The sequence below is a fragment of the Centrocercus urophasianus genome, unplaced genomic scaffold (assembly GCF_019232065.1).
Source record: "Centrocercus urophasianus isolate 14NV4802_14NV808 unplaced genomic scaffold, USGS_Curo_1.0 seq_11, whole genome shotgun sequence".
Taxonomy (NCBI): Eukaryota; Metazoa; Chordata; class Aves; order Galliformes; family Phasianidae; genus Centrocercus; species Centrocercus urophasianus.
Window position 1 is genome coordinate 56,985,582 of NW_024884253.1, and position 13,592 is coordinate 56,999,173.

Here is a 13,592-nt window from a genome sequence, read left to right on the forward strand (position 1 = left end):
TAGATCCTTCCCTCAATGTTTTTTTCATATCGCTGAGCTTTATCCATTATCACATGCTTTGGAAATAAGAAATTCTGCTTCCAGCAGGAGATTGCTGTGCCAGGAGCTTGGAAGCACTTGCCCTCTCCTCCAACGCCTCTGCTCTGCTGGGAGCTACACCCAACCACAGAGCAGCGGGCAGCTCAAAGCTTGTGCCCTGCTTCTCTTCCAGCTCCTGCAAGCACATACTGTCAGGAGGGCAGAAAGCTGATGCTCCAGCTTTGCCCACTTTCCTGTGCCAGGAAGGCTGCACTCAACTCTGGAAGGAAAAATCTCAGTTCCTTCCCACTCCCACCGTTTTTAATTTGCTCTCATAATTTTCTGATATCTTAACTCCAAGCTTAATCATTTTATATTGCTTGTTTTATTATTTTTTTACTATGAAAGTTACATTTTTATTTCTACCTGCTCAGCACTGATGTATTTCATTCTTTTCCCTTCTGCTTCCCTTAGCTTGGTCACTGTGTAAGTACCCTCCATCCTTTACCTTAATTTGTAAATCGATAGACAGCTTTGTTTCTCCATCCCATATACCTCCTAGTTTTGAACACACTTGGCTTTTTTGATTGCTGAAGTGCTTGTTCTACAATTTCTAAATAAAAGCTTTTATATGTAGTCTCGTCTATCATGCAGATGTTGCAGAATTTTGTTTTTGCTATCAAATCTGCATTGACATATAGCCCTGCAGTTAGTCTCTGCTTTTATGTATATGACTTTACTATGGCTGTAATAAAAACTGATCCTAAAAGTACAGTATTTACCATCACCTTCAGATTAAATAGATATCAACATTTGTGCACAATAAACATCTGTGTATTTAATATTTTTGATACAGTGTTATTGGTACAAGATCCAAAATTACTTGAAAAAGTTGTCTGCTTAAACACTTCATAATATATATGTACACTTTTTCTGAGTATAGATCATGTATCATACCAAAAGCCATACAAATAACCAATCCTTGTTTTACCTTTCCATAAACCAATCCATGTGTTTTACCTTTTTATCTATGAATAAATATTCTTGTCATGGAAAGTAACTTTTAACATTAACATTTTAGTACAAATATTCGAATATTTTATTTGCACTAAATCTTCATTTCCTTTACGGTAAAGTTTATAATTTCTGCGGCACGCTGGAGTTTTGGCTACAGTGGAAAACAAATTGTAACATTGTGAAAGTAGTTTTTAACTTTGACAAGACCACGTATAATCCACCAGTTCTGTATATTTTCCAGTAATTGATGTGGCAGCCTGTGTAAAATGGTTGTCTTGTAGTGGGCAACCCTGAGAGAATCAGAGAGCGAAACTGAATGATTTTGACATTCATACAGCCAGCAAGTATTACAGATGTTCTTAGAGAAACAACACTGAGTTCAATGTGCACCAGTTTTAGCTCAAATACAGATTTCCACTGTGACCACTACTAGGGAGGGTAGGACTAATAGGTGCAAGTAGGCTTTTTTTTCATGCAGATGAGGAAGGGCATCTTATATTCTGTATCTTACGCTTTCAAATGTGGACTTATCATTCATATGCTGTCTCTAACCACCACTGGTGTTAAAATGCTCAAGTTACTGAACTGTTTGTTAGCCAATCACAGATCTCCAAGTTTCTAAAAAATGCCAAATCAAGTCTTTATTGAAAAATACTTCTAGAAAGTATTTGTGGTTGCCTCATTTATAGCGTGATTGAAAAGGCTGTTCACAGAACTGTCAACAGATTGATTCAGGATGTTTGGACAAATGAGAGAGCTAAGTGAAATTCTACTCATTTTTTTATGCACAGGAGGTGAAATGGCTGCTTAATGTTTGAAAAAGCTTGGCTTTTTTTTTTTTTTTCTGTTTTTGATGCAGTCAAATTGGAAACTGTTTTGCAAAAATTTAATTTTAATAAAACTTTTGCTTTGTTTTTCTTGCTGATGATCATTCAGTATATTTTACATAGTTTGTGTAGCTGAAAGAAATAAGAAAATGTGTTTTTTTTTACTTTTTTGGAGAAAAACAGTTTTGTTATTTAATTGAATAGCATTAGTAAGTAAGTGTTTAGGTTTTCATCTCTTTGATTCTTAACATTGACATTTTCTCTTAGGTGACTTCATTATTTTTCCCACTAAATCTTGACATTTCCTGTAAATTAATTTACTATTTCAGATTAATAATGTAAGTATAGTTTCCAGATAGGCATTTTTGTTGTCATTTTTCTCTCTTATTCCTAGTTTAGAGCTACAGAATAAGGTAGATTAATGATTTTTCTTGTTTATGGTTTTGTGACTAATTTACTTTTGCATTATTTTAATGTTCTTTTCTGCAATAGGGGAAAATTATTTGATTGATTTTGGTTTGGCTTATCTTTTAACTGGATCTACTGTCACTGTGCTTGCTATAACATGAAGCTTGCAAGATGCCAGCTGTAAGACTTGACTGTAATGGAACTCAAGAATTACAGTAGTGCATGCTTGTATACTTGGACAAGCTTTTTTTCTTATTGGAAACTGGAAATATCCTGGCCCTTTCACATGGAGAACCTGAACTAAAGACCTGCAGTCACTGCCCAGCGCAAGTGCTGAAGGATTCACTCTGTTTAAACCACTTACATCATTTCCTGTGTAACTGCAGAGTAGTGAGGAAGTAGAGTCTTTTTCTTATTTACGTGTAAATGGTCAGAGTGAAGGATGGGAGTCAGAATAGTAGGAATGTGTGTGCAATTGTTTTGATGTCTTTGGCCTCTGTTGTTGTTTTAGCTGCTGGTAGTACCTCCACTTCTATTACTCTTATCTGTGTGATCTCAAAACCATAACTAGTTTGCAAAAATGGTTGATGTTTTGTCTCTAGTTAAGATCGGGAGGTGCACAAGTCTTGGAAGGATGCATAGCAGAAATACGCAATATCACCAGCCTAGATATTTCAGATAATGGTAAGTACACAGCACAGGAATGGAGGACCATGCAGGTCCCAAAAATGAGATGTCTTTTCTTTCAGCTCAAAATGCAATCAAGGATGGTTATGCTTGATTTATGATTATTGACCATATTTGTTATGGAAAAGTCACAGGTCAGGAAGTGGCACTGCTATAAAGTGTATAAGAAATATTAATAGAATAACTCTACCTTCAGAAATTTATGTTGTTCGAAGTAAGTATAACATGACAGAATAAATTGAAGGAAGCAAGCATCATATTAACAAGATTTTGTTTGAAGTGGGTTTAAATAAGAGAGAATGAAAAGCTAAACGGGAAATGAAAGTGTAGTAAAAGGAGGAGGACCAGAAATGGAGTCAAGCTGTGACACTGAAGAAGTAAGAGAATAAAAGTTGGAGCAAGTGGTCAACCAGCTTCAGATCAGAGCTTGATTCTTTGTAAAAGTCTTAGACTATTGGTGGTTTGTAGACCCTGTGTTTTCTAGCTGGGAATACCAACTGGCTTCTGGTCTTGCAAACTCAAATTGTAGATGTGTGGAACAGGAGAACTCACCTAGCTGTCTTGGCTTCTCTGACAGCCAAATACAGAACTAGTTCAGATTCCCATTACAGCTGAAAAGCCAGAAAGGCAGGTGGAAAGCTTTAGGAGGTTATGGAGTCAAATTATGTAAAGAGATCAATTGTTGTAAGTATATAAAGATATTTGACTTTGAAGTTATTCCATGGATCTAGATTCTAGTTGTTAGTAATCTATCTATTGGACTTTTCAAACCTAACATTAGGTTGGGAATACAGTAGTAGAGCAAATTATTTTTCTTACTCAGTAATGGAATAAAGCTTGGCTTGTTGTTTTAAATCATGTTATTCATAGCCTGTTATGTTAACCTCTGCATCTGCAGGCTTTGAGATCTTATTGGTACTTATTGGTACAGAGCTCACAGTTTGCCTTAAGGAATTTCTCAAGTGACTGGACTGTGGATAGGCGATTACATTTCTCTTTCTGTCTGAGAGATGCTTTCAATGGCTGATTAGGATAGAGATTTAAAAGGTTTGTTTTACAAGGATGCATTTATTTTCATGAAAAACAGTGATGAAATATATGAATAGAAGAAGAGAAACTTATCTAGAACTCTTTGAAATAGTACACTGATGTGATTACTTGAATGAATTTAGTTTTAATAATTGGTCCCTCTCTGGGACTTCTGTGGAAAAGTGTTCTAATTCTTAATCTGATCTGATTCTTTACAGGCCTAGAATCTGACCTCTCAACCCTTGTAGTCTGGCTTAGTAAAAACCGATCAATAAGGCACTTGGCATTAGGCAAAAACTTTAACAACATGAAATCCAAGTAAGGCTTTTTTTCTTTTAAATAATACAGTGAGTAATGAGAAGAAGCTGCTGATTTCATCATCTTCCTAACTTTTCTTCCCTCAGAAATCTCACTCCAGTACTTGATAATTTAGTTCAGATGATTCAAGACGAGGATTCAGTGAGTATCTTTCTGCCTAATACCATCATGTGTAATTTGTACCTTCAGAGCCTATTTCTAATAATTTTCCTTTGTTGTGTTAACTTGCTGTGTAAAATTTGATCAAGATCCTAAACAAACACATCCAACACATCGTGGTGACTTTTTTTGCCCTCAATAAATTGAATTATGTGTAGAGGGTAGGTACATGCTTCTTAGGATCTGTGCTTGTTGAAAAGCAACTCATTCCAAACAGCTGGATGTGTTTAATCTAAATTGCTTTAAGTTGAAATTATACAGCTATGTACATTCAAGTTTTCAAAAGTTCTGTGTCCTGATAGGATATTACAACGCTAGTGTTCTCTGGGTGGTGATATTCCCTCAATAGTGGATTTATTTTATTTTATATATTTATTTTAGTTAATAAAACGCGCTATTTCCTGACCACTGTACACTCTCATGCCTGTCAAACTTTAGTGATCATTCTTAGTCCTTTCTTTCTCCTTCATGCCTCTTGCAAATAATGTGCAAGCTCCTCTGCTTTCCTCATTCTCCAAAAACAGCTGTAGACTCCAGGTCTTAGCACCTGATAATCGTGTTGTCTTTATTGTCCCATTTCCAAGTTCACAGTCGACACTGCTTTCATATTTTCTCCTACTATCTGTGTCCATACCCTACAGTTCAGTGGAATGTTTTTCACTGGGATTCCTAAAGTCTTCCATATGAGATCGTTAGACCCATATTCTGTGTTCATCTTTTGTCACTGTTTTGAAGTAACGTGTTAAAACAGCCCTCTCTCCTCCCCACATCCTTATAATTGGTATTAGAGGTACTATTTTTTCTTGATTCTTTGCCTATTTTCTCATTCTTTAAAGGCGGGATGTCTGTGTGTTGCAGTGAAGAGTTGCATATGAATACCAGGGCTAATTCTGAGTTAGCAGCAGTAATGAAAGCAGTAAGTTCTTGTGTGCACAAGGAGAGTGAAGTATCATTCTTCCTAAGAAGCGTGTTGGTAGATCTCTGTATTACTTCTTGTTCCAAACTGTCACCTTTTAATTTTGGATTGTATAGCCATCTCCTTTCATCAGATATCATCTCCTCCTTTTCTTTGGACTTTTCTCTGTTCTGCCTTGTATCTCATGGTAAATCATTATACAGTCATAGAACTGTAGAATCTCCAAGACTGGAAAAGACCTCCAAGAAAGGATCATCCAGTCCAAACCTCCACCTGTCACCAATATTTCCCACTAAACCATGTCCCTCAGTACAACATCTAACTGCTTGTTGAACACCCCTGGGGGTAGTGAGTCCACCACCTCCCTAAGCAGCTGTTTCAGCACTGACCACTCTCTCATAGGAGTATTTCCTAACGTCCAACCTGAATGTCCTCTGGCACAACTTGAGGCCATTCCTCTTGTCCTATTGCTAGATATATGGGTGAAGAGGCCAACCCCTACCTCCCTGCAGGTAGTTGTAGAGAGCTATAAGATCACCTCTGAGCCTCCTCTTCTCCAGACTGAACAATTCTAGCTCCCTCAGTAGCCCCCCGTAAGACTTCTGCTCTAGACCCATCACCAGCTTTGTTGCCCTTCTCTGAACACACTCCAGGGCCTTGATGCCTTTCTTTAGCAGCTATCCTTTAAGACTGTTGTGCCAAATCAGATGAGTTATAAGCAAGTATAAATTTACATTTTTTTCAATTTCATCCATTAGCTTTGTTGCAGGTGAATTTCTTCCCACGTATGCTATATTCTGAAATACCCCTTCAATGCACACTGCCTCTTTTCAGCATCCAAACTTTCTTTCAAATGTGCATTTTTTCGTACTATTTATATGACAATCCTGTTCATAATATGCAGGCACAAAAGTAAAACTTCATTCAAATTTTGAAGCCTCCAGGACACGTAAAAAGTAGTGTTAAATTTTGGATGTATTATTCTCATGGTTCTCCCTCTCTTGCATCATCGGCTTCAGGTTTTTTGTGCTCCTTTTCTTTGTACTTTCTGAGCAATGCAAACCATTGTTTTATTTCCTACCTTTTCCACAATCAGGCTCCTGTAATTCCTTCTCGGAATGTCTTTGCTGAGCTAACCTAGGCAAACATGCTTTTTATTTTCATCCTGCTTTCAAAATGTTAAAGTGAATTAATCCACCAAAAACATAGTTTACATAGATTGCTCTGAAAGTAACACCTTCTGTTTATTTGCATGGAAACTACAACAGCAACAGAGCACACTAGCACTATTTGATAGACCAAATTCTTAGCAATGAAACACTCTTTTTCAACACGGTCCACCACCATTAGTTAAGTATTTTCACCAACAATAAATAAGAGCCTGCATGCTGTGTTCCTAAAAGTCCGTGCCAATGGAGGTGACCCACTGTTTCACAGCTGCTATTGCAGTGGTGTTGCTGGGAAAATATCGTCCATGCAGTTCCGCTTTCACTTTGCTCGTATCCACTGTTTGGTCTCCATAAACATTCAGCAAGTGTCAGTGAATGTCAGTGAATGCCATTTTTTCCACAGGGAGGAATTAAATGGCACACCTTTCCTCCATGTGCACTTCCATTCTGTCAGACTTCTCTGCTGCCATCTGCCAACGACAACAAAATGTAACGGAATATTGGTGAGAAGGTTCAACCTCTACTGGCACATCACCAGCATCCACCTCTGACATCATGGGGCAACATAATTAAAATATGAGGCATTACTTTCAGAGCAGTCCTCCAATAGTTTTTTTTTTTGTCTTGCATTAACCTTTAGAATATAGCATGTGATCCTATTGCTATTACCCTGTCTTTTGTCTTTCTGCTTTCTTGTCTCATGTTAATCTTCATCAGTGAAGGCATCTTGTTTCTTTCTATCTCATCTGATACTAAAATCAATCTAAAATACCTCCTGGCAGGCAAATAATTGAGAGCATAGACTGTGTAGCCCTGTGGGAAAAGCATATATTGCAGACAGCTGCCTAGTATGTCTCTTGCTCCACGCAGGAATAGTACTTAGAAAATGCTTAGAAAATGATATTAAGTTTCTAGCTATATTGGTTCAGCTTTGAATCCTAAAGGAAGTGGCCCTTGCTCTACCATTACTGTGCATTTACTGCCACAGGACATTAAAAAGTTACAATGGAATTGAAGAGCGCAGATTATGGTGCTGCCCAAAGCACACGCTGCCTGGCTGCTGCAGTCAGGGAGCCGTGCATTATTCGTGTGGAAAGCTGGAATGAGAGACTGTAATCTGAGTCATACACCAAATGCTTCTTCATATACTTACCCATGCTTAAAATAGATCCATTGCTGTTTTAATACGAGTAATGGTTAAAATGATTTACGTAATCAATAGCTTGGGTTTATGACTGGAAAATACAATTAGACACAAATGTAAATCTAAGCAATTTAAAAACAGTGCTAGTAACCTAAACAGCAAAGTTTCCCTGGTGTTTATACGATAATGTAATATCGAAGTTTCTGGGCTTTGGCTTTCTGTTTCATTTTTATTATTGTTTCTTCCCTATTTAATTAGATGCTGTACTATAATTCTATAATAATGCATTCTTATTAAAGAAGCAAGAGATGTCTGAAGCTGTGTCAATACTCTGCACTTTTTCTCTTGCAAAGATGCTGTTAGGCTGCAGGTACAAGGTGTAGTGTTACTTAGAGTGGGTAGTCAGTTGTGCATAGGTGTGGAGAAGCATTACAGTGTTGAATGTATTCAGTTTTCTCTTCATTGTTGAAGAATTGGCCTCTTAAGGGATTTTATGAATGTTTGTGGGGTATTGTTTTTTTGTGTGTTTCATGTGGCAGTCAGTTAGTTTCATGAGTATTTAGTAGCCTTTGACTTAAATCATAGTTTATGTTCTGTTTGTGGTTTGCATTCTGGGCACTAAATCAGTCTAATTTTATCCTTGCTCATTCAGTAAATGATAAGAGTAGCTATGCAAGAAAATTAGTAACTCACCTACTTAAAGACACTGCCAATATAGCAAGCTTTTTTTTTTTTTTAATGGTAATTTAAGTGCATTTCTTATGTAGTAATAACGATGTACAAATGACAGTCCTTGCTGAACAGTGAAGAAGTCTTTCCAGACCATATACTGTTTTGTAGGAGCACTGGATTAAGTAGAGCGAGAAATCTTTTCCTGAGAGAAGGTATTTGAGGTTTAGAAAATCTGATATGTGAGAGTGAGCACTTGCAGCAAAGTTACTGGAATGGCTCTTTCTATAGCAACATAAGAGAAGCAGAAGAAACTTGTCTTTCACAAACTTAACGCGTTTTCTGTGTCTAAGTGCTGTGTGCTACTGCTTTTCTGTGAATCCCTCACAGGAGGTCTTCTCAAATGTGTGCCAAAAACTCTAAAATACCTTTCTAATATGATGTTAATGTTCTTTAGGGTATGTAATGTAGTAAAACAGGGGAACGTAGGCCGATTAAGGGCATTAACATAGTAATTTAATATTTTCCATATAAAATAAAACCAGCATGTGGCTTGTGTTACTCTTAGACTTTTTAATTATAAACCTGCTGTGCCTTCAAATTTTTATGTATTTCCTCACTTAGAAATGCATTTCTTATTGTTGAAAGCTTTTTGGTTATCACTGTGATCCAACAGTGTCTGGAAGCAAGAGTCTCATTGTATAGCAGGTACCATGCAAGCACCTTGGATCCTGGAAGGTGTGCATCTGTAGTTTAGTTGTATAATTTACATTAATCTATGCCTTAGGCATCTAATTTAGTGCCATAACTCATCCTCATGAGGTGATGATTTTCTCTTATTAGGCTACTAAAATTCATCCTCTGGTAAATGCCTAAGTAGTGACAATGCACTTCTCCATATGAGCTCATGCTTGAGCAAGGGAAAGTGTTTTGTGGCATTATCATACATCAGCAAAGACAAATTACAATTTTAGCAGATGTAATCATGCACAAGACATAATGGTGGATAGATGGTAGCTCTTAAGCTCCAGCTCGTGAGTATTGGACACTAAGACTGGAGGAAAGACTCTACTTACGAATACAGACATTTTTTCTTAAGGCTTATTGTGGAATTTGCAGGAGCCCAGTAATTTGTTTCAGGCAAACAATGTGTGTTTGTAAATAAAAAGCTGGATAAAGATTTTGCAAGCACAGTTGTCAGAACATCACTGTGAATAATATCCATTGGCCTGCTCATGTTAGTGGACCTTCTTCTCAGTGCTTTTAATTTCAGACCTGTTACACTTTTCTGTGGCATCCTTTCCATATGTCTGTGCCTTTAGTTGAAGACACGCAGATATGCAAAACCAAATCCTAAAGCTGAAGTAATAATAATAAAATAGTTTAAGTGAACTGTTTTTGTTTTAACAATGTTTCAGACCTTAATTGGGCCTTGGTGTAAAGTTCCCAATCTGAGTGAGGTCAGTGATATTGTTCTTTCTCACTGGAAGAGATGCGTGCTGGTTAAGTAAATCTCACAAGAGGACACAAAATAAGTCACTATTTCTTAATGCTTTTTTCAGGGTATTGCAGCTTAACCTGTGAGTGTGTCTTTGACACTTGTGCAGTAAGTTGCTAACTTCTACTTCACCATATATTACATGTGCAGCAAACACAGAAATCATTCTTTGCTCAGTGTCATCTCCAAGAATTTGGGGACCTTCTTTTGTGGATATGCATGCTTTATCAGTTGCTGTTATGTGTGCCTTTTCTATGCTCCACAGCCCCTGCAGTCATTGTCCCTCGCAGATTCCAAGCTGAAGACTGAGGTCACCATCATTATTAATGCTTTGGGCAGCAATACTTCTCTTACAAAAGTGGATATTAGTGGAAATGCCATGGGTGATATGGGAGCAAAGATGCTGGCAAAAGCTCTACAGATAAACACAAAGCTCAGGTAAGGGAAACATATTTGCAGTAAAAGATAAAGTAGTTTAATAATAATGAAGTTGTTGGCTTATTCTTAAGCTGTTTCTCTCTCCAGGGAAAGCCAAGTGATAAGAGTCTCCATTTGGAAAACTTCTCAAAAAAAGAAAGAAGAAAAGATGGAGATTCTCTCTACAAAAACACATCCAGAACTGAAACTGGATCAAACTTGCATTTGATTGGAAGAATATTTCATGCTTTCATGATATAGTATTAGGAACAGTATTGGATTTACTCATCCACTTCAAAATTTCACAGGGGGCTGTGGTTTTGACAGAAGAACACATAGGTGCAATGAAGTGATGGTATCTTTCAGTTATGACAAGGCAGCTCTAAATTTCCTGTAAGCCTGAGAGAGATTAAGTTGGTATGGAGCTCTGGATGTCATCTAATCCAGCCTTCTTCTCAAAGCAGGGCCAACTTTAATACTGGGTTGCTTAGAGCCTTCTCCAGGTAGGCTTTGAAGATCTCCAGTGACTTCTCTGGGAAACCTCTTCCAGTGCTTAGCCAATCTGTTCTACACTCTCTTTTCTGTTGGAGGCCTTCCTAGCAGAGAAAATTCTGATACTTGTGAGGGAAATAAAAACAAACAATCCCTTGCCTTCTGTAGTATCTCTGTAGAGAATCAAGAGCATGTGGAATTCAGAATGTGTAGCAACATGGATCAACCCTCCTTTCCCTCTCCTCCCACTTTTAGTGCTGATGGACCTCGGCATCTCTTCTCTGCATATTCATCCACCTGCCAGCTTCACTGTTTTTTAGGACATGACTGGCACTGATGGCTTCAGGGTATCACATTTTTTCTATCCTGAATACAATTAGCAAGCAGTAAACCTTCAAGCAACATGAATCTCAATTGAGAACCTCTAAATATGCCACCATCATCAGGAAAATCAGTAATCACTCCTCTTATCAGCCCATGCCAATGAACCTTTCATGGTGTATTGTTCACCTGAAGAACCAACTTCCTGACTGGCCCCCAAATGTTTGTTACCCCAGAACAGTCCTGGCCGTTCTGCTCAGATACAGAAAGAACTAAAAAAATAAATAAGTGTTTGCTTTGCTATTCCCAGAATGTTAAGAACACAGTGGAGAGGTGACTAAGGTGTCTGGATTGTATTAACCAGAAATGACCACTGGTCCCTGAAGAAATAAAACCTTGAGGGCATTCAGGATTGCAGACAGACAGTACGCTGACTGTCATAGCTGTCAGTCTGTGGTGTGGTAACAATCTGGATAATATGATGGTAACTGGCTGCTCTTAAAATATTATAATATCTTGTCCTAGTAGAAATATAAATGCTTGTTCCAGTGACGAAAATATTAAAAACTTCACCTTAAACATTTTTGATCTTTGGAGAGTAGGTGTAGAATTTACCTTCCTCTTTTCCTTGCCTCCGTCTTTCCATCTTCTGAAAAACAAAGGGTTAAAGGAATTATTCTGCAATAGCAGAAGGGTGTTACTACCTGTGAAATCCCGCATCTAGAATTTTTTTTCTGAACACCAGAAATCTGTTTTGTTCTTTTTTTTTTTAAAGAACAGCTACAACTAGTGCTCTTGCACAAGCAAGATTTATCTGCATGACTGTCTCTTCTGACTGCTAATGAGATCTTTAAACATGTGTTCACAAATTGCCAGGCAGTCTGCTTGAGTGGTCTAAACTAGGGGAGAAGATGGGGGGGAGGAACGACTTTATCACTCTTATCACAAATGTTTATTCCAAAGAGCTGCAATTTATGCACCTAATTTAATGGCATATATATTTAATGGCATATATAGTATATAGTATATACTATATACTATATATAGTAATATGTAACTATATATAGTTACATTGCATGTGGAACTGTAGGAACTGTGCAATGACGGGCAGAGAATTGAATGTACAATAGACTGAAAATTTTGGCTACCAGTCATCATGAATTTTTTTGTTGTTGTACTGCAATTTTCTTTTCTTTTTCTTGAAGTGTTTGGCCTGCTGATATTCAAATCTTTCTATTAACAGCATTTTAGAACAGTTATACTCAGATATTACTAATAGAAAATATAGCATATAGTCCTCTTGGAAGAAGGGAGTCTCAGTTTTGTAATATCTTTGTCTCTCACTTTTAAGCTTCTAGCATAATGACTAAAGACAGTTTCTTAAAATGTTGCAACCATTGCAGCTTTGGACATACAACTGTGTTATTTCAATACACAGAATTTCAGTATAGATTTATTTGGCTTGTGTGTGATACTTCTTGGTTTTTTTTCCCCTCTCAGAACTGTAATATGGGACAAGAACAATATCACTGCTCAGGGCTTCCAGGACATAGCTGTGGCACTGGAAAAGTAAGTTCTCAAGCAACTGAATGACCAATGAAGGAGGGCAAGCAACTTAGATCCTGATTGTTAGAAGCAGCTGCAGTCCACTGCAGTCAGTATCATCTGAAGATGCTGAATGATCTCAAGTAATGGGGTGCCTAGTTTAAAGGAAAATTTGTGACTTCACATCCTTCAAAAAATAGGGAAAAAACTCTGGTGCTCTTTTCATGAATCCTCTGCTGTCAGCATTAAGACCATTGAGTTTTGCTCTAGACACTGAATTTCTGCATTCGAGAATATTTTCATTTTTCCGGTTTGTTTTTTGTTTTGTTTTGGTTTTTTTTTTTTTGTATAATTTTTCTTGTCCTGATAGCATGCCAAAATTCCATTCTTCTCAATGAGAGAAGCTGAACAGAAAATTACTGAAGTATGCCTTTGTGGTCTGACTTTATTTTCATTCCCCAAGCAAGTTGAAACTAATGACAATGATCTCAGGACCACACTTGTTCATTTTAGTCTCTGTGGTCTGGGTCCTCTTGCTTCCCTGAGCTCGCTCATAGCTGCAGCAGTTACCAATGATAAGTGATCAATGACTTTCATCTCCCTCAATCTCCATCATATTTTTTTAATATGTGTTTATTAAGAGGGAAAAATTACAGATTTAAATTCAGCAGCAGTTGCAGTTGTTTCACATCATTAATCCCTCAGACAGGAACAAATGGTCTCTTTAGATGGTGATGCTAATATACTATTGCTAATTTCTGGACAATTTCTGGTGTGTTGAAAAACTATATAACTAACATGGGGAGTGTCTTCACCCTTAGTCCTAACAATGTAGAGATTATAAAGTTACTTGGTTTATGAAACTGCTGTTGTTCCTATACTTTGTTTCAAAATGAATTTGATTGCACTGATGGGGAAAATTATTTAAATTGTGTATAATTAAGCAAATAATCTTGGA

General features: G+C 37.3%; 1 protein-coding gene across 5 annotated transcripts in view; it reads left to right on the forward strand.

The window, feature by feature from the left end:
- The window catches only part of CARMIL1 (capping protein regulator and myosin 1 linker 1), a 173,526-nt gene that overhangs the window by 107,299 nt on the left and 52,635 nt on the right, over positions 1 to 13,592 (forward strand). For all 5 annotated transcript variants that reach the window (XM_042808811.1, XM_042808815.1, XM_042808810.1 and 2 more), the window contains exons 18-22: positions 2,873 to 2,954; positions 4,205 to 4,304; positions 4,391 to 4,445; positions 10,125 to 10,297; positions 12,590 to 12,658. In XM_042808811.1, coding sequence (XP_042664745.1) covers positions 2,873 to 2,954; positions 4,205 to 4,304; positions 4,391 to 4,445; positions 10,125 to 10,297; positions 12,590 to 12,658 — 479 coding nt within the window. The remainder of the gene's footprint in view (positions 1 to 2,872; positions 2,955 to 4,204; positions 4,305 to 4,390; positions 4,446 to 10,124; positions 10,298 to 12,589; positions 12,659 to 13,592) is intronic.